The sequence below is a fragment of the Lactuca sativa genome, chromosome 2 (assembly GCF_002870075.4).
Source record: "Lactuca sativa cultivar Salinas chromosome 2, Lsat_Salinas_v11, whole genome shotgun sequence".
Taxonomy (NCBI): Eukaryota; Viridiplantae; Streptophyta; class Magnoliopsida; order Asterales; family Asteraceae; genus Lactuca; species Lactuca sativa.
Window position 1 is genome coordinate 172,492,213 of NC_056624.2, and position 21,371 is coordinate 172,513,583.

The following is a 21,371-nucleotide window of genomic DNA, read 5'->3' on the forward strand; positions in this document are numbered from 1 at the left end:
ATTTTGAAAGCGAGTATCAGCAATAAAGCTGGCGAATTCATATGTATTTATGTGTCTTTGATATGTAAAACTATAAAGAAAAGACTTGTAATTGTTTGAATGAAAGTTTGTACAAGTATGAAAATGTTTGTAAGTAATTGTAAACGTTTGAAAACACTAGAAAATCTCATATTTGCTACTAGTATAAAAAGTAGTCTTCTACCAAGACCTGACTGTTTTGAAAGTAGCCTTCTACCAAGAACTGACTGTTTTGAAACTAGCCTTCTACCAAGACCCAACTGTTTTGAAAGTAGCCTTCTACCAAGACCCGACTGTTTTGAAAGTTTGAACCTCTACATAAGTGAAGGTTTTTCCTTGTACAACTATTATTATTCAAATCTAATTTACCTCATCGATTATGTGAATATGACACAGAGTAAAGGTAATAAGGAAAATAATATGAAATAACTAAAATTGTATCCTTTTTTTGTTTGTCGTCTGTAAAGTGTAAGTACTGTAGTATTTGTATAAAATGACTACTATTGTACTAATTGCCTTAAAATGAGTATTAAGGTATAATGTGATGGTTAGATCCCATACTAAACGCTCTCCCTGTCAAAAGATTTTGGGAACCAAACGCGACCCCTGCAATGATTGCAAGTCGTGAACATCCACATTATGATTATATGATCATGTATACCCAATATAACTATCACCTTTTATTTAGAACAACGTGTTAGTGATTCATTGGTATAGTTAGCTCATGTACTTATTCCATGTTATAACACCTTATTATGTATGTTCTGTTATCGTGTATTGTATCTCTTCATACAATATGTAATGTATTAGTATTCTTGTAACTGTATTTCTGTAATTGTATCTCTTCATATAGTAAGTATTGTATTAGTATAGACTCATGAATGAACTGACTCTTGTGTGATTCCTTGTACTTGGAACAGTAAGTAGTATCTCCTAACTATATCTATTATAGCTACTAGTAATGTACGTGTATAACCGAAATATGCCTTTGCTACCCAAAGGTACTGAACTAACTGATGGAACTTTTATGTCTATATATGAATACATGATATATAACTACTATTTATATGACATTCGGATGATTAACCGATGCCCTAAGGCCACATCCCAACGAGGAAAAGGAAATAAAGTGAGCTAGCCGTCCTAAGTCCTTTAAACATTACTTATATAACTATACATATATGGGCATGCATTTGACAATGTAAAATTATAAAAGAAGTTTTGTAAAACCTTTGAAAAGTTTAATAACTAATAAATGATGACTTGATGTCAGTTTATAAAATGATTTGAGAGTAGTTTGTTTGATAAGAACAATTTTAAGTATAAGTAAACCTGTGATTGAAACACAATTATAACAGAGCCTGAAAGAAAACATACAGTATGTAAGATAGTTTGATAAAGAGCTTTAACATGTAAAAACGTTTTAGTAAGTCATTTGGAAGAAGTATCCTCAGTAAACAGCTAAAAGTGTAGTAAATCCTTTTGTATGCTAGTTATTAATCACATGTGATTGATATACTAACTAGCATGATTCAACATGTATTCCCCCCATAAAAGCATTTATAAACATTTAAAAACATTTAAAAGGGTTATTTAAGGGGTATGAACTCACCTGTAGTGAGTGGATCGGATGGAAGTGTCGGACAAGTGCTTGGTGTCAAGTGAAGACTTAAACACACACAATGATCCTAATAACATATAAAGACATATGTATATATACAATTAGTGATTATAACACTAGTTAGACAAGTATAAACACCCTAATTTGTGAAAAACACTTTGGTCAAAGTGTTAGGAGGCTATTGGGTTGCAATAGAGGAGTATAGGGCTTTGTATTTGAGTTTTTTGTCCATAGACCATACTGATTGGAGTTTACGGCCCAGGAGAGTTTACTACTGGTCGTAAACTCTCTAATGGGTCTCCATTAGAGGCTTAAATGCAAGGTGTCTTAAGTGGTTAAGTGTTCCAAGGCTTAAACAAGAGGTTAGGTGAGTTTAAGGTCCAAGAATGACCCTAATCTTGTGTTTACGGCTTGGGGACCACTTCCCCATGAGTTTACGGCCGTAAACTCATGGTGGGAAGTACCAGTTCGTTGCTTGAAGTCCCTATTTCAATGGTGGTTGGTTCTGGGCTAAGTTCTAGTCATTTGGAAGGACAAGAGGGCATCAATGCACCCTTATAGGGAGTTTACGGCCTTGGGAGATCCTTGGCCGTAAACTCTTATTCAACCCTCTAATCTTGATGATTCTAAGCTCTAAACATGTTAAACCTTGTGTACAACGAGTTAGAACAAGAGTACTTACGATCTTGTAGCTTGAATGGTCGGTTTTGGCCAAGGTGTGTTCTTGGTGTTCTTGGTGAAACTTGAAGATCTACACAAATGGAATGATTTGATGGATGAAGTCATGTAAGATCACTAGTTCATGTAAGATATAAACTAGTTAGGATAAGAAACTTACGAGTTTTGAAGACCGGGGACGAAGATCGGGATGATACTTGAGAGGATTTCAGCCAAGGGAAAGAAAGAAATGAACTAATGGCCTATCATTCATAATATAAGGTGGAGTTTATGGCCCACATGGAGTTTACGACCGTAAACTCCCATGTGGTGTCCGTGAACTCCTGGTCAAGGTGTTTCAGGCTCGATCTTTGTGCTATAGCTTCAGCAGATAAACCCCGACACTTATCCCTTAAGTGTACAAGGTTCATCACACTCAAACAGGCTCCAAATTAGGCTAAATGATAGCAGGAATGAGTTTGACTTTCAGAGAAGTGTTAGACTGAACAGGATAGAAAATTTTAGGTTGTCACAACATTCGAACATTGAGTACACGTAATCGAGCATATCCTAATCAGGCCATCGTATCACTGACTAATTTGTACTAGCATGCAGTTGATAAAGCTCATACACATATAACAGTCAGATAAGGCATCTTTCCTAGATCCTTATCTCTACTCTAGCATGTAGTTCTCATAAGCATATCATAACATAAAATTGTATGGGTAATTTGGGAGTACTTACTTGAGCTCGGTTGATTTAATGCACCACACCCTTTTCTCTATTTAGAAATTCTCTTCCTTTTTCAAAGTTCTTTTTATAAAATGAATTTTCATTGAAAATTTTCATACCAATCCTTAGTTTGAGTTCATACACACGCGACAGTGTGCCCGAATCCCTCAAACCAAGGCTTAGATACCAACTTGAAACATCCACAAAAATACGATCCAAAAATTTTGTTTTGAATCATTTAAGAAAACCATACTTCATCAAACATCAAAATAACAAAACCAAAAGTATCAAAATGTCATAAATCATGTATCTCAAAAATCCCATATCATCTATCAATGTATCAAAATCATATGTCAAAATATCATAGTGACTCCTCCCATGCTAAAAGTTATGGTGTGGGCCATGCAGCCATCTCGAGCTCTACCCCTTACTAATAGAAGTACCTAAAACCAAAACTGAAAATTGCAAGCAAGAAGCTTAGTGAGTCTCCCCAATCTACCACATACGATACACATAACCACATAACAACATACATTGGGCCTAGCCCGCTACATCAGGCCCCGCCAGGCATCGGACGAATCTGGCATCAGGCCGCGCCTGGCATCGAGCCCCTGCTCGGTATACATATCTGTTTCTACTAGGCCCCACTTGTCTCTAGGCCCCCACCCTCTATACACATATAATCATGCTAGTACATAACAGAAAAACATAACACTAAACTGCTAGTCTTAAGGCCCCGCCCCTACTCTGCTAATAATGAGATATGGAACCCCTTCTACACTCAGATAGTGATGAGATATGGGCCCCCGCACACACTCACCTCCCTACTAGGCACATACAAGTATCATAAAGACAACAAGTATAACTAAACATGCATTCCTTCCTCGGGTACCACCCGACATCGGATCGAAATCCGGAAACATATAAACTACATTGGGCTATCCCCGACATTGGATCTAATCCGGCATATAATAACATACATAAATGGACTGGAATTGTTGCCTTAGACCCTTGCGTATAGGAGAAAACTCACATCACAAGCTGACTGTAGAATCCTGCGAATAAACCTCACGCTGCTAGCTGGCAGATCCCCGAACTGATGATCTATCGACTCCCCGAGCTACCATTACCAAAAAAACAATTAGTCCAAAACAACAATCCTCCATAGGGTAAAATGACCATTTTACCCCTTATCTAAATTGGTCTAAAACTAAGGCCCAAAAACCATAATATGAAAGGCCTAATACTAGGTAGACTTCCCAAGCCCACTAGTGGCCTACTAATGGCCCAATTTGCTAAATTGAGCATAATACCTCTAATGGGCCTTACCTAAGTCCATACATATTCTTGGCCCAAATTATCTGACTTCTAATGACCCACTAAGGCCTAAAGAACCAAAGTCCAATGTATGGCCCAATCCGAGGTGCAAAACATGCCAAGCCCATATCTGATGAGTACACGGAGCGTACTCCTCTGTACGCTAAGCATACAGGCTGTATGGCTTGTAGGTTGTGCATACATGCATGTACGCCCAGTGTACGTCTCTGTTAAGACATTTTTCCCATTAAGTACTTAATACTCTATTCCAAAGGCTATAATCACAAATCCAAGTGCTCTGCAATGTCTTAATCCATAAAGTCACTGACTTGGTGACTTTACATGACCAAAAAGCCCAACTCCAAAAATGGTATTCTATTTCCATGAAAGTTATCTTAACTCATGCATGAACTTATTAAGACATCCAAGATGGCAACATTCTGTCTTAGGGACTCATTTGGCACTGAGAGTGGCAACTCTAGGCCTAAGAATCGGATTTGAACCATAAAGCTCCATGCTTGGGATAAAAAAAGGTCCAAAACATCACTATAATAGATCTAAGCATACTTGAGGAAAGTTCAAGACTTTATACCTCAAGAGGATCTGAAATGAAATAACAATCTCGGATCTACAGCTTCTCCTTTGAACCACCACCTTGCTTTGCTCTTCACTTGCTTGGAAAATGGATTCACAACACCAAAATGCTCTCTAATGGCCTCCTAAGCTCTAAGAACACTCAAAGAATGAGTAGGGTTTCTTGGTGGCTATCTAAGGGTGAGATGGAAGATGAACATTGAGGCATATTATTCCTTTTATAGTGGCACACCCTAAAATTTAGGGTTTAAGTCTGAATAGAGTACGCCCCATGTACCTTTATGTACGCCTGACGTACTCACAAACCACTCGCGTCCATTTTACTCCTTTATGTCGGGAGTACCCCAACTTACGTTGGGCGTACTTTCACGCCTATCACCTTACATGCATGGTACCTTCGTTCCATCTTTCTCCATTAGGGACCAATGATGTAAATAACTTCAAAGTGTTATAACTTATTCATTTTAAGTCCGTTCCGACGAACTTTATATCCATGGAAAGGTGGCGAGAAGCCCTACGCTCCTAGCTACACCCCAAGCTTAAAACCTTCTGAATAAGACCCGAGACCCATAAAAGACCGAATCGTCACATTACGCCTGTACCCTTGTCCTCCAAAACCACAACTAAGTACTTTCAAAACTGGGTGTGACAGTGTTACAAGTTGGTATCAGTGCCTTGGTTTGAGTGAATTGGAGGAAAAACTCATGTGTATCTACTGTCAAACTAAGGACAAGATTTTAAAATATTTTTTCAAATGGTTTTTGAAAACACTAAAGGAGGATGCAAGTGTACGATCAGCTGGAGCCAGTTAGTAGACCCCAAAATAACTTATGGATTATTTGATTTTGTGATATGTTAGAACAACATGCTAGTACTAGACTAGAGATCTTCAAGAACTGCATGATAGAATTGCTTGATTATATGATGCCTGATAGCCTAGGGTTTTTCCTTATATGAAATTGACATCATTACTGTAGTTGCTTAGCGTATGCATCACGGTCGTACATAATTAAGATCTTATAGCCTGAGAATGTTTGGTTTGGCCTTATTTCCTATTCTTGTTTGACGAAGGGCTTAGGGTAGGATTAGGTATTCAAAAGTCTATAGGGTCCAACGTTATGTATGAATAGCATACACGAGTGTTGTAGGATTGGTGGGAATTTCATGGATGAGTTATGTGGGATCAGTCCTCCAATTATGAGATATTTAGCCTTCTTCTAGGAGTGAGGATTAAGCATACGCCATGCTTACATATAGTGCTAGGGTGGTGTGATGATACTTGAGACAAATATGGGTAGGTGTGGAAGGTAGTATGGGCCCGTACTACTGAGAGCACAGGACCCATACGCGTAGCAAGGAAGTCACAACCCCTAGGGTTTTATTGGGAGTTGGTTCTCGGATTATTATATGGAATGTTTGATATCTTCCTAGTATATTTTCAGCATGGTGGTTACTAGACGACTTGTGATTGGATCCAGATCAAGATCATGAGATGGCGGTCAGGAGGGACCAGCAGTGCCTGAAGTCATTATTCAGATGAGGTCGGATCAGTTGGATGCCAGGATTCGAGAGATAATGCATGATGAGGTTGCTACTCTGTTCCGGGCACAATTGTCGGAGATGTTTGGGTCTATCAAGACCGCTATGGTGGAGTACTTTGATGAGCGTTATGCAGCTCTTGCTGAGATGGTTGCCGCTACAGCCTCCGTTGATATAGTCACCGCTGGTGGAGTGGCCAACCAGGGTTTCCAGTATTGGGACTTCGATAACACAAAGCCCTCGAGTTTTGAGGGGATTCAGGACCCGATTATAGCCATGATGTGGCTATCCGACGTGGAGGGATGTTTCTTCACATACTCATGTCCTACTAAATAGAAGGTCAGATGTGCCCTGAACCTGCTGAGGTTCGGGGCAAAAGGACTGGTGGAGGTTGATGACAGGTTTGTATACCGATGATCAGAGAGTTGCGGTTACTTGGGAGCAGTTCAAGGATATGTTTTGTGCTTGCTACATTCTGCGGGTCTAGCGGGAGCAGTTAGCTCAAGAGATCTTGGAGTTGAGAAAAGATGCTGAGACGGTGACGGAGATCACCCGTATGTTCACCGAGAGGGAGATGTGTTTCCCGGAGTTTTCTTATGAGCAGGCTTAGATGAGAAGTTATCTGAGCTTGCTCAAGACTGACATCCATCAGTTTGTTGCCACCCAACTTTGCGACACACTGTTGGAGTTATAGGAGGCTGCTAGGTGGTGTGAGCTTGAGATCGAGTTACAGTTACTGGAGCAGAGTCAGGCCCCTCCGCAGTCACAGCCAGCTCCAAAGCGGTCTAAGACCGCTGATTCTAGGTCGAGAGGCCAGCATGGCCGCACTTATGCCAAGTGCGGGAAGGGTCACTCGGGGGTTTGTAGATCTGGTAGTGCGTGCTGCAAATGCGAAAATGAGGGGAACTTTGCTAGGGATTGCCGACAACCAGCCCCAGTTCAGGATATGAGGATCAGCTACCACTGTCATCAGGTTGGTCACGTGAAGACTAATTGTCCGTAGCTCGTTGCCAGGCCGTTGTAGGCTCCAACGCCTGCTACAGTGAGGATTACTAATGGTGGTCAGGGTAAAGCACAGCCTCCGAAGGCTCGGGGATGTGCCTTCCAGCTTACAGTCGAGGAGTTTAAGACAGCACCAGATGTGGTTGCTGGTATGTTTCTACCCTTTATCTTATTGATTATATCTGTTTTATGCTTATATGTTGTACCTATGGTTAGGTACGTTCTTAGTGAACTCCTTACCTACTTTGGTATTATTTGACTCCGAGGAGATTCGGTCATTTATCTCTCATTCATTCAGTAGGGAGTTTGGTTTGCCAGTAAGAGAGCTAGAGTTTCCGTTGTAAGTCTCTATTGCCAACGGACATGGGATTTTCGCTTCTGTAGTCTATTGGGGTTGTGTGTTGAGATCTTTGGGGTATCTTACCCGATAGACTTGATTCCGATTCCCATGGGGGATGTATGTGTGATTGTGGGTATGGATCGGCTTAGTCGCTTTAGTGACATCATTGAATGCAAGGGTCAGCGGGTGGTATATTTCGAACTCCAAGTGGGGGAGAACTGGCTATCTTCGGCGAGGGCACCACGCTGGGTTCAGGGTTCTGCTCAGCCGCCAGGGCTCAACATTATAGTCAACATGGGTGTACGGGTTGTCTAGCGTATGTGGTGGATACGTGTGTCAGGGATCAGGTTTCGGTTTCAAATGTTCTGGTTGTCAGAGAGTTCACTGATGTGTTTCTGGAGGAGTTATCTGGAGTGCCTTTGGAGAGGCAAGTCAAGTTTAGCATCGATCTAGTGCCAGGTGTGACCTATATTGCCAAGGAGTCATACCGATTGGCACCACCAGAGATGCAGGAGCTGTCATCACAACTGCAGGAACTGTTGGGCAAGCAGTTCATTCGTCCGAGCAGTTCTCCGTGGGGAGCGCCAATTTTCTTCGTGAAGAAGAAGGATGGTTCATACTGAATGTGCATTGACTACCGGAAGTTGAACAAGTTGATAGTGAAGAACCGTTATCCACTCCCAGATAGATGATCTTTTCAATCAGTTGTAGGGAGCATCTTGATTCTCCAAGATAGACCTGAGGTCCGGGTACCATCAGGTCAAGGTGAAGAAGGAGGACGTGGAAAAGACTGCGTTCCGGACTCATTATGGACATTACGATTTCGTGGCGATGCCGTTTGGGCTCACCAACGCGCCAACTATATTTATGGACCTGATGATTCGGGTATGCAGATCGATGCTCGATCGCTCTGTCGTTATGTTTATAGATGACATCTTGGTGTATTCCAAGACTAAGGAGTAGCACGAGGAGCATCTTTGGGGGTTATTGGGAGTCTTGAGACGAGAACGAATTTCACTACAAGAAAAATGCGATATTGCTAGGGAAGGTTACTATGGAACGTATTTTCATTGTTAATATGCAATGGATCGTGTTATGGAATGTCGTTCCATAGCAATGTTGCTACTACATTGTCTACGGATTTTATTCCTGGTAGCGAGAGTGGGAGTTGCTAGGGAAAATGCTACCGAATACATATCCGTTGGTATTATGCTACCGATAGTGCTATGGAACAAAAATTCGTAGCAATTTTACAATGACATTTGTTACCAAATCACTTTCTGTTGTACTACTGCTATGGAATTCATCATCGTGGTTACTATGCAACGGAGTTTGTGATGAAAACCAATTCCATAGTTGAATTGCTACGGAGGTACCATTCGTAGGTATTTGCTAGGGAATTCTGCTATGGAATATGATTTCGTTTGCTTGTTTTGCTATGGAACAAAACGCGTAGCTAATTTGTGATGGCATTTGTTGGGATGTTGTATGCTTAATTAATCTTCTTATACTATGGATGAATTATTATTATGATCAATGGAATTTGTAAGATATGGTTTGAATGAAATGTTTTTGAATTGGTAATATGTGGCATAAACTAATGGATAAAAAAAATGTAAAAATGAATTATAAAGTAGATATTGTTGGCAAGCAGACTCGAACTTAAGGTTATGCTAGAAAAGGGCGCGGTTAAGCTAGTTGTGCTAATCAAGTTGTGTATAATTTCTTGAAAACATAGTATATAATGAATAATTAACAACGATTTCATTACAAAGTTATTTTTAATTACATGAATCGGGCATGTTAAAGTATATATAATCTATACGGATTAATTTTCCTTAATAACGAATTCATTACAAACTTATTTTTAATCAGATTAACTATACTTCATCACAAAAATAACATGGGTTTTTATGTATACCTCATCCTACTCAAACAACATAGTAAGCAAAAATGACTAAAATGCCCTTTTAACTGAACGACGTAAACACAAAACCAAAATAAAATTATAGTACTACTATACAACTTCATATACAATACAATAAGAACACTAATACTCAATGTCCATTCTATTATCAACCATTAATATTTTTAAGAAATATACAAAACCTACCATACTCTACACACCAACGACAAACGGTGCAATATCTTTGTTGATCCTCATCCTCTTCATGGCCTATTGCCAATGCACCTTTAACAGAATGACGTGGGTCTTCACATTGGAATGCGATGTTATTCGTAGTAAGTCTATGAACAACATCAACAACCCGCAACAACTCTTTGGCACTATCAACAACACCCGTGTAGTCCCCATCATCTGGAACTACCCAGCCAAAATAGGCGTCAAGTAACTGTAAACCTACACATTAAAATATCCATCAATTAATCCAATGTACCATTTTCAATAAAATAGTAAATATTATACAACACAACACAACTAAATACTAACCACAAACTACAAACATGTCATAATTAACTATATATATATATATATAAAATTTAATTTACACACACACACACACACACATATATATATATATATATATATATATATATATATATATATATATATATATATATATATATACACCATATGTACAAACCTTCATCACATTGATGAGGCCCTCTTGAAATGTAGATCATTCCAAACAAATAAATTGCCTCAAGATGATCTTCATCTGCTGCTTGTCTCAACAAAGTCATTCCTAAATCAAAATTTCCATAATAAAAGCACTCATACTGTTGACGGCATAACAATATCAATATATAACATCAATGACAGTAAATATTAATAAACGGTATAGATTACATATAATTACTGAAACTACACATATAATTCCTTGTCTGAACATGGCTTCAATGTTATTATGCAATGCACACGTGCGTATAAATAAATCAGCTTTCAGATTTTTGGGACTCATTCCTTCAAACATGTCAATGCATGTTGTTCTGTACACTTGAGGATCACCCCTTGCTTCATACATATTCTTTGAACTTCAAAATTTTAAATACACAGTAAATAACAAACAAATAAAGTTTTATTTCATCAAATATACATTCATTTGTTGATGTTTATTGAGAATTACCAAAGTCTTGTAGAGACGATGTCTTTCGCAGATTCATACCCTAATACTACAAATATCCGACTCAAAATCTCTAGTAAGAGATCATATAACGAACGACGACTTCTAGTATTCGACATTCTACTTACAAAATACACATTAGAGTAGTTGATTTCAATTTTTTTAAAAACTTAAGCGTAACTATGAAAGACATTGTAATAGGGTATGGAAAATAACTTACTTTATGCTGATCTGGTCGAGATGAGTATAGGGTCTCTATTATCGGAGAAAATTGTTTTTGAGAACGATTATCCTTCGACGATTTGGGGGTTTTAGTGTTTGTATGCAGATTTATCGTCTGGAAAATTTGAGATGTTCTGAATGGTTGAAGAACTGGAACGTCGGCGTCATGTCGGAGGGATGATGACGCCTTAATAATTTAGAGTGAAAAAAGATCAAATTACCCCTGAAATCATTCCAAATATTTTAATACTAAGGGTATTTGTGTCAAAACACGTATTCAAATATTATAGCCTTTTCTAGCTAGGTAACATTGGACTTTTGATTGTTGAAAAGATAAAAATAACATATATATATATATATATATATATATATATATATATATATATATATATATATATATATATATATATATATATATATATCATAATCTATAATGTAATACATTTATATTAACATTTCACCAAATTACTAGTATATATTCATGTAGTAATATACATATTAAAAGTGGAACAAGATTTTAACAGTAAACTTATTTACTTTAGATTTTAGACACAATAGTTTTCTTTTGTTGCCACTTTTAGTCCATATGTTTATTTTTTTTATTTTGATTTTAGCCACAATACTTTTTCTTTGTTGCAAAGCATGGGTTCTCCACTAGTTGATATTAAACCAAATTACCAAGTCCAAAATAAAATAGATGTTTGTTTATGCCTTTACAATTGTATTTTATATGTATTTAATACTAGGAAAGAACAAAACATTTGCTACATACAACTATAATCACAATACAATATAAACACTAATATTAAAAGTCCAAAATACATTATTCAAACATTATTTAAACATGATTCAAACATCATTCTGAACTTTAACTCTTTTAGTCCCTTATTAACAACACAGCATACTTACTAATCAAGTAACAACATCAAATAATTACTTATCAAGTAAATTACTATATATTCGTATATTAAACCAAAAGAATCTACAAAGCATTAATTGTCTTAATATGAAAGTACATATCAACAAACTAATCATAAATTATACCAAACTCCCTAGAAAACCTAACGAAACAAGCATCCCATAAACAAATTTCACACATAAACACCCATTTGTATCCATTCACAAAAGCGTCTGACACACTAACTACAGACTTATGCAATGCACAAGATCTATCGAAGCCATGGAAGTGTACATGTTTCCTCCCCTCCCTATATAAGTGGAGATGAACCTTAGAACAAGTTGCTCTAAGATTCCACTTACCATTTGCTCTGCGGTAAGCATTATTCAACATCTCCAAAGCTTCCTGCTTCCTATGTCTCCCTTCAGCCATCAGCATCATTCCCAAGACAAATGTTGAATCCAAATGTCCCAATGCAGATGCTTCTTCAAGCATCGTTTTCCCTTCATGTCTATCTTCTAAGAAAAATAACTTCATCTGAAAAAAACATTAAACACATAATTTCTAGTTAAAGTTATGCAAAACAAGTAACAGATTAATTACTACTATGCATATATATAGCAACGTACCAATCCATTCCTGAATAGAATATTTAGGTTTCTCATCTCTATGCATTTATTAACAACTACATGTTTCTGGTCAGACCAAATACGAAATCACAGTCCATCTAACTCCATATGTTTATATACTTCATCCGTTTTTCCTGCCTCGTTGAAGAATCTACAACTGCAAACGAAACACAATATTCGCTCCATAATGTAAAGACAACTCACATACACTTGTGAAATAGAATGATCAAAGGAAAAACTTACACACTCTTCATCCTGAAAGCCTCGACTGCTGAAATTTTTTCCAAGTTGACTATTATTTTCTCCATCACTTCAAATGGCATCTCTGTAAGCGGTTTCCTTTTATTTTTTGACTGATTCTTAGAAGAAGTACTGGCTTCCATAATAATAAACATTCAATAAGATAACGATTCTGCACAAAGGATTTTAGGGTTTTTTGATTGTCGGAATTTTGAATTGGGGTTGCTTGCAAGTGACTGAAATAAGAGCGAAGAACTGAAACAACGTGTTTCGTCGGAAAACATTATGGCACCTAGAAGAAGTTCCATTATAAAATGACCAAATTGTCCTAATACATACAATGAATCGTATTTAATTAGTAAGGTTAGTTTTGTAAAAAGTCATATCTAAGAGAAAAATCAATTTCTATTTTAATCAAGGTTGTAAAAATCGCTCGTCCGTCGCTCGGAGGTCGACTGGCGATATGCGATTAATCAGACTCGGCGGGGATTAATCGGGGTCCCTAAATTATTAATAAAATTATTTAAAAAATTAATATTTACAAAATTAAGTATTTGAAAATTTTAAATTTTAATACATAACCGGCACAAATGATATATGTTGACTGATGACCCGTATTTCATCCATGGGTGATACCATCACACCATAAGCAACTACCATGTCGACCAATGACCCATATGTCATCCATGGACACCATAATCGACTACCATGTTGACCAATGACCCGTATTTCATCCATGGACACCATAAGCAACTACTATATTGGCCAATGGCCCACATGTCATCCATGGACACCATAATCAACTACCATGTTGACCAATGACCCGTATTTCATCCATGGACACCATAAGCAACTACCATATTGACCAATGGCACATATGTCCTCCATGGACACCATAATCCACTACCATGTTGAACAATGACCTGTATTTCATCCACGGACACCATAAGCAACTACCATATCGACCAATGGCCCACATGTCATCCATGGACACCATAATCAACTACCATGTTGACCAATGACCCGTATTTCATCCATGGACACCATAAGCAATTACCATATTGACCAATGGACCATATGTCATCTATATGTCATCCATGGACACCATAATCAACTACCATATTAACCAATGACTCGTATTTCATCCATGGACACCATAAGCCATTACCATGTGGACCAATCAACCATATATCATCCATGGACACAATAATCACTACCATGTCAACCAATGGCCCATATGTCATCCATGGACACCATAATCCATTACCATGTGGACCAATGGCCCATATGTCATCCATATGTCAACCATGGACACCATAAGCCATTACCATGTGGACCAATCAACCATATGTCATCCATGGACACAATAAGCTACTACCATGTCGAACAATGGCCCATATGTCATCCATGGACACCATAAGCTACTATCATATATATTGACATGACCCGTATGTATTTTGTATATAAATTTCGGTTTAAACAGAAAAGCATAAATATGTATAGTTTATTAATGTTTATTCCTTGTATATAATTTTAAGTTAAAATTATACTATGAACACATCGTTACTCTATGTTCTTTCTTGACGTTATTTATATGTATATACCCTATTTATCAATCTGTAACTACTTTAAATAAATTTGAATTACTAATATTTAGCGGTAATTAGCACAGTTCGAATTTTTTATTAGCGGAGGTTTAAAGTATTTCACAATTCGTTTCCCTCCAACCTACACACGTTTATGTTGCATATTAGGGTAATTAAATTTACCGATTAGAAATAGGGTTTACATTTTCCAGTAATCATCATCTCCGGCGGCTTATTGATCGAAATCTTTGTTCATTATACATTTGTGCACTGACTTTGGCGATATAGGTTGTCACTCGTCTAAAATTTATATTTATTTAATTTACTGTTGTCGTAATGATCGATCGTTTTTTGTTCTCTGATTTCTTAATGTAAATTGGTTTTGATTGTATTCAATAGTTTGCATGCAAAGTAATGCATTCATATATAATTTATTTTTATTGTTTGTGTCAGAAAGATGTCGAAAGATGTCGACCCTGAAACCAAAAGGAGCATCCGGTGTGAAGCCAACTAAATTCATTACACCACAAGTAATGAAACGCAACAGGATTTCTGCTACAAAATTTCTAAACAGACAATTACAAGATGAGGAAATCGACTTACCAATACCAACAATCACATCCAAAGCACCTATAACATCTACCAACAAACCCCCTAAACCTATATCATTAACATCAACCATGACTACCACTTCCTTGACATCAGTTAAAACATCCACAACATCCTTAGAAAAAACATTTAAAACTTCAGAAACTTGAACAATACAATCGTCAACACGAACATCAATAACAAAAACCTTAGAACCTACATTATCTGAACCATCCTCAACACCAACACCCACTACCACATCATCAACACCTATATATACTACCACACCCACCTTAAGTAAAGGAACTACCACATCCTCAACATATACATCTATCCCAACACCTACCCCTAAATATACCCCATTAATAACACCTATCCCATAATCTACCCCATCACCAACACAACCACCCATGAATGGATCTGTAGTGGAAAGTGTAGAAGGTGAAAACAATTCCTCTAAAGATTGTGGACCAGATGGACGTTTTAATGTTCATGTTTGGAAAAATACGTGAGTTACCAATTCAAATCTTAATTACAACTTTTTTTATGTATTAAATTTTGGTTTACACCTACATATCAATTCATAAATTAACACATCACATGATTACTTGTAGGATAATGCCACCAGGCCCTTGTGCACACGTTATTAGTCAGTCCTTTAAACAAATAGTAGATCCAGAAGGGTACTCTTGGGCACAGGTAAGCAAAGAAATGCGCGAATTATATTGGGAGGAGTTTCAGGTAACTATCAGTCATAAATTGTTGTTTGGTAAAAATTTACACTTCAAATTATGTTTATATTGTTAATGTGTAGAAAAATGTTGTTGGGATGAGACAATAGACTCGCTAGTGAGGCAAGCTTGGGAAAGGAAAGCGACACAAAGTTATGGTTAATATCTCTTCAACATGAGGAGCCCAAAAAGAAACAAACATGGCCTTAAACCAGCTCATATTCCACAGGAAGTTTGGAACTCTTGGCAATTAAAATGGAACACAGAAGAATACAAGCTAAAATCTGAGCAGAACAAGGAGAATAGGCGTAACGGTGTGGCTGATGGAGTAGCAAAACCTACACATAACACTGGATCTGCATGTCATTTGAAGATAGCTTCTGATTTGGTAATTTTTTAAATGGTACATCGTATCAACGTTTGCATATGTTTATCTGTATATTTGACTTTTTATATGGTATTTATGCAGAAGAGGAAATTAGGACATGAGTCACTCCATAGTGAATTGTTCCTGTATACACACACTAAGAATCATGATGGAGTCACTTTCACAAATGAAAAAGATAGGCAAATTCATGTAATATTCATTTTAGTTTAAATTAACTTTTATATTGTAGCTACTCCATAATATCATTCCTAAATCTGATATCTTTTAACTTATAATATTTTTATTTTGTAGGCATCCTATATAGAAAAACGGGAAGAGTTGGAAGCCGAAGGTGTTGAATTTGAGGAGGACAAGCTATTTTATGATGTTGTTGGTGGTCATGATAAAAAAAAAAGACTTTATGGATTAGGCTCTTTTGCAAAGGCGGTTCCCAATAGCAATGGTAAAACGGATGTATCTTACATTTTGGAAAAAATGATGAAATAGAAGAAATGAGGGAGCTTGTTGCTAAACAACAACAGCAAAACAAAGAGCTTACAAAAATGATGAACGCCCAACAAGAAGAAAACAAAGCAAGGGTCGGGCATCTTGAAAAATAACTTCAAACGGCATTGGATCTTATTAATGTCGTTAGAAAACAACAAGAGTAGTAGGTTGATATATGTTTATTGAAGATTATGTATTTTAGAGTAGCAACTTTCTTTTTTCCATGTAATAAATAATTATTTTGTTATTTTATGATATAATGGTTATGAGTTTTTTTGTTTTTTTTTTCGTTTTTCATATATTACTACAAAATTATTTGGATATAATTTATAAATCAATTATCAATCGGTCCATATTGAATCTGATATATAATATATACACCACTAAAATTGCTAGGGATTCATGACCACGTAATTTGCTAGGAGATCATCAAACGGATTTAGCAAGGGATTCATCACCACGGATTTAGCTAGGGATTCATCACCACAGATTTAGCTAGGGATTCATCACCATGAATTTTTCTAGGGATTCATCACCACGGATTTTGCTAGGGATTCATCACCACAGATTTTTCTAGGGATTAACTACAATAGAATTTGTGACGGAAGAACTACCATGGAATTTGTGATGGAAACCTACTACGGAATACACGAAGGAATACTATCTACCACGTATTTCAATCCGTTGTCACAATTGCGACGAAATTATCATTTTTGTTGCAAACTCCTCGCTATGGCATTTTTAGGGACGGAAATATGTTGTCAAAGTTCCGTCGCTATTTGTCTTTTGCAACGGAATTTCAGCTTTTCGCAACGGATTCCTTTCATAGCAAAATCGCTTTTTTTCTTGTAGTGTTTATATCAAGTTCTCGAAGTGTGAGTTTTGGTTACGAGAGGTTTAGTTCGTTGGACATATCGTTAACCAGGAGGGGATTTTTGTTGATCCGGCGAAGATCAAGGCGGTTATGCAGTGGGAGGTTTCGAAATCTCCCTCAGACATCAAGAGCTTCTTGGGATTGGCCGGGTACTACCAGATATTTATTCAAGATTTCTCCAAGACTGCAGTACCTCTCACTTGTCTGAAGAGGAAGGAGGTGGTTTTTTGGTGGGGCCCTAAGCAGCAGAGAGCATTTGACACCCTCAGACAGCGACTTTGCGAGGCTACAGTCTTGACTCTCCCGGAGGGAGTTGAGGATTTTTTAGTGTTCTGTGATGTATCCATCATGGGACTGTGAGCGGGCCTCATGCAGAGAGGATGGGTGATAGCCAACGCATCGTGACAGTTGAAGCCGCATGAGACGAGATACCCCACGTATGATTTGGAGTTGAGAGCAGTGGTGTTCACTCTTAAGATTTGGAGACATTACCTCTATGAGGTCTGCTATTCCATATACACTGACCACAAGAGTCTGAGACACATCATGGATCAGCCAAACCTGACCATGAGGTAGCGTAGGTGGCTGTACGTAGTCAAGGATTATGACTACAAGATCCTTTACCATCTTGGTAAGGCGAATGTGGTGGCGGATGCCCTGAGCCGCAAGTCGACTGGATCTTCTACTTCTGCGACATTTATGAGGATATCAGTGGATTCTCCACTTGTGAGCCTGATCAGGGAAGATCAGGCTAAGGGTGTACGATAGTAGAACTTAAAGCTTGAGAGGATTAGACGCGAGATCACCCGATTTGTGCAGGAGCAAGCTCGCATGTATGGTGGGGTCGGGTCTGGGTTTCGATGTCTGGTCGGGTCTAATAGATTGTACTGGAGGAGGCTCGCATGTCTCGCTTCTCTATTCACCCAGGGGCCACCGAGATGTACCGAGATCTGAGTTTGAGTTACTAGTGGACGTGCATGAAGCGAGAGATCGCTTAGTACGTCGAGAGGTTCTTGACCTGCAGGATGGTCAAGGATGAGCACCAGAGGTCGCATGGAAAGCTGCAACCTCTAGAGATTCCCATGTAGAAATGGTCGCAGATCACGATGGACTTCATCACCAAATTGCCGAGAACGACAAATGGTTTCGACGCTATATGGGTCATCGTGGATCGATTGACCAAGAGTGGCCATTTTCTGCCCATTCGGTAGAGCTTATCGGCCGAGAAGCTGGCCGATGTGTATTTACACGAGATTGTCGCTCGCCATGGGGTTCTGGTCTCTATCGTTTCAGACTGTGATGTTCGGTTCACCTCCCGTTCCTGGCAGAAGTTCCACGTAAAACTGGGCACGCGGCTACACTTCAGTACCGCATACCATCTGCAAATAGATGGCCAAAGTGAGCGGACCATTCAGACCCTCCAGGATATGTTGAGGGCTTGTGTCATTGACTTCGGTGGGACCTAAGACGCCTACCTCCCCCTTGTAGAGATTTCTACAACAAAAACTATCACTCCAACATTGGTGCTCCACCTTATGAGTTGTTGTATGGATGAAGATTCCGCACCCCAGTCTGTTAGGGCGAGGTTAGTCATAGGGTGACGGGTCGGACCGAGGTAGTCCTGTAGACTACCGAGATGATTCAGCAGATCAGACAGCGATTGCAGACTGCACATAGTCATCATAAGAGTTACGTCGACCAACGTCGATCTGAGTTGAAGTTTTAGGTCGGTGACATGGTACTCCTGAAGGTCTCACCCTAGAAGGGTGTGATTCGCTTATGGAAGAGGGGAACATTGGGTCCCCGATACATCGGGCCATTCAGGATCATCGCCAGGGCTGGAAAAGTGGGGTGTAGACTAGATCTCCCGGAGGAGCTTAGTCAGATCCACAACACTTTCCATGTTTCACAGTTGTGGAAGTGCATATTAGATGAGGAGGCAGTGGTGCCATTAGATGATATTCAGGTCGACAAGCGCCTGAATTACGTGGAGAGGCCAGTGGCCGTTCGGGAGAGGAAAGTGAATGTTCTACAGAACAAGGAAATACCTTTGGTTAAGGTACAATGGGAGTATTGGAGGGGATCCGAGTGGACTTGGGAGCTGGAGGCAAAGATGCGGGAGCATAATCCGAAGTCGTTCTCAGCAGCAAACTTCAAGGACGAAGTCTAGTTCAAGTAGGGGAGAATTGTAACACCTTGACTCCCAGGTATAAATTTTAAAAGCTTTGTATTCATTTTATTGTGGGAACTCGACGAGTTGGAGGCCCCAACTCGTCGTGTCGAACCTAGTCAGCCCGCTTCCTTTATGGCATCTAGTCGACGAGTTGGAGGACCCAACTCGACTAGTAGAGGTTATGCATGAAAACCCTAATTTTTAGGGTTTGCACCCTATTTAAAGGACCTTTAGTCCTTTCCTCCAGCCTCCTTACCACCTTTTGACAGCTAGAAACAATCCTAATCGATCTAAACCCTATTCTTGAGTGTGGGAGAGGCTAAAAGTATGTTTTTGGTGCATTTGTTGAAGAAGCTTGAAAATTAAGAAGCTTGGAACGAGGGGAAGCTTGTAGATCCAGTATCTATATTGTGTTGGCATCTAGTAGAAGGTAAAAAGTTTTTACCTTGGCATTCCATTTATTATATCTCTTTTTATGTTGTAATGTGGGCATTTTTGTGTAAAATGGAGTCACTATCGAATTTGATCTTGTCACAAGGGCTTGGTTTCAGATCTGGACTCCACTAGGCCCTTATGGACATAAATCCTCAAGCTTTATGAAGCTTTGGCCCTCCTTCATGTCCAAAACCTTCTTCTGTCTATGGCTAGTTATGAGTTTTTTAGCCTCATGGAGCCTTGCATGCACGTAAAGTTAGCAACTTTACGTGATAACTACACCCTAGGAGCCTAGATCTACAGTTTGGAAATTTGGTTTCACTTAAAAACATTTGAAGGAGATATTGACTGAAGGAACTCGGCGAGTTGCATAGTCAACTTGACGAGTTGAATGAGGGTCTTCCCACTTTCTGGATTCTGCATGAACTCGGCGAGTTGGAGAGGTAACTCGACGAGTTGTCTAGGGTTTTCCCGACATTCTGGACATTGCATGGACTCGACGAATTGTCTAGAAGCTCGGCGAGTCGAATAGGTTTTTTGCGATTTCTGGAGTTCTGAAGGAACTCGACGAGTCGGGTCAACATGGACTGTTGACCTTGATTGTTGACTTTGACTTTAACCAAGGGTTGACCAGTTTGACTTCTGGGGTACTTTAGTAATTTGGAAATTTATGGAAGTGGATCATTAGTGGATGTAGGTGTTTGAGTATGGAGCTGTATTTCAGGAGTTTGACATTTTCAGTTCCGATCGACATTGTGAGGTGAGTTGTTCTCACTATACTAACAGGGTCAAAGGCACCAATGCCGAACCATCTTTTTGATTGTTATGCTAGTTATTGCATGATGATATGCTTAGTGACCTGTTAGTCCGATATCCTTGTATTTAGGATGATGCTATGTTAGTGACCGGTTAGGTTGGTATCCTGGTATATAGGATGATGTTATGGTTAGTGATCTGCTAGATCGGTATCCTAGTTATAGGATGATACTATGTTAGTGATCTATTAGATCTGTTTAACTATATGAACACGTTACCTATCGTATGATATTTATGTCCACATGACTGTTTGATTGGGGGTTGGGTTGAGGTGGCCATGCTTTGTGCTTATGCCAACATACCTAGGGCGGCCTAGATAGACTACAGACCCGGTTAGGGCATACTAGTCAGGCCGAAAGCCCGACGAGCGGTCTGGATAGGCGCTCCAGACGTGCCGATGGC

The 21,371-nt window shown here is 38.8% G+C and overlaps 1 protein-coding gene across 1 annotated transcript; it reads left to right on the top strand.

The window, feature by feature from the left end:
• Positions 1–15,972: 15,972 nt before the first annotated feature.
• On the top strand, positions 15,973–16,784 carry LOC111900287 (uncharacterized). The gene is made up of 4 exons (XM_023896170.1): positions 15,973–16,185; positions 16,267–16,374; positions 16,477–16,627; positions 16,672–16,784. Exons 1-4 carry the CDS (start codon positions 15,973–15,975, stop codon positions 16,782–16,784), a joined length of 585 nt encoding a protein of 194 aa, XP_023751938.1.
• The last annotated feature ends 4,587 nt before the right edge of the window (positions 16,785–21,371 follow it).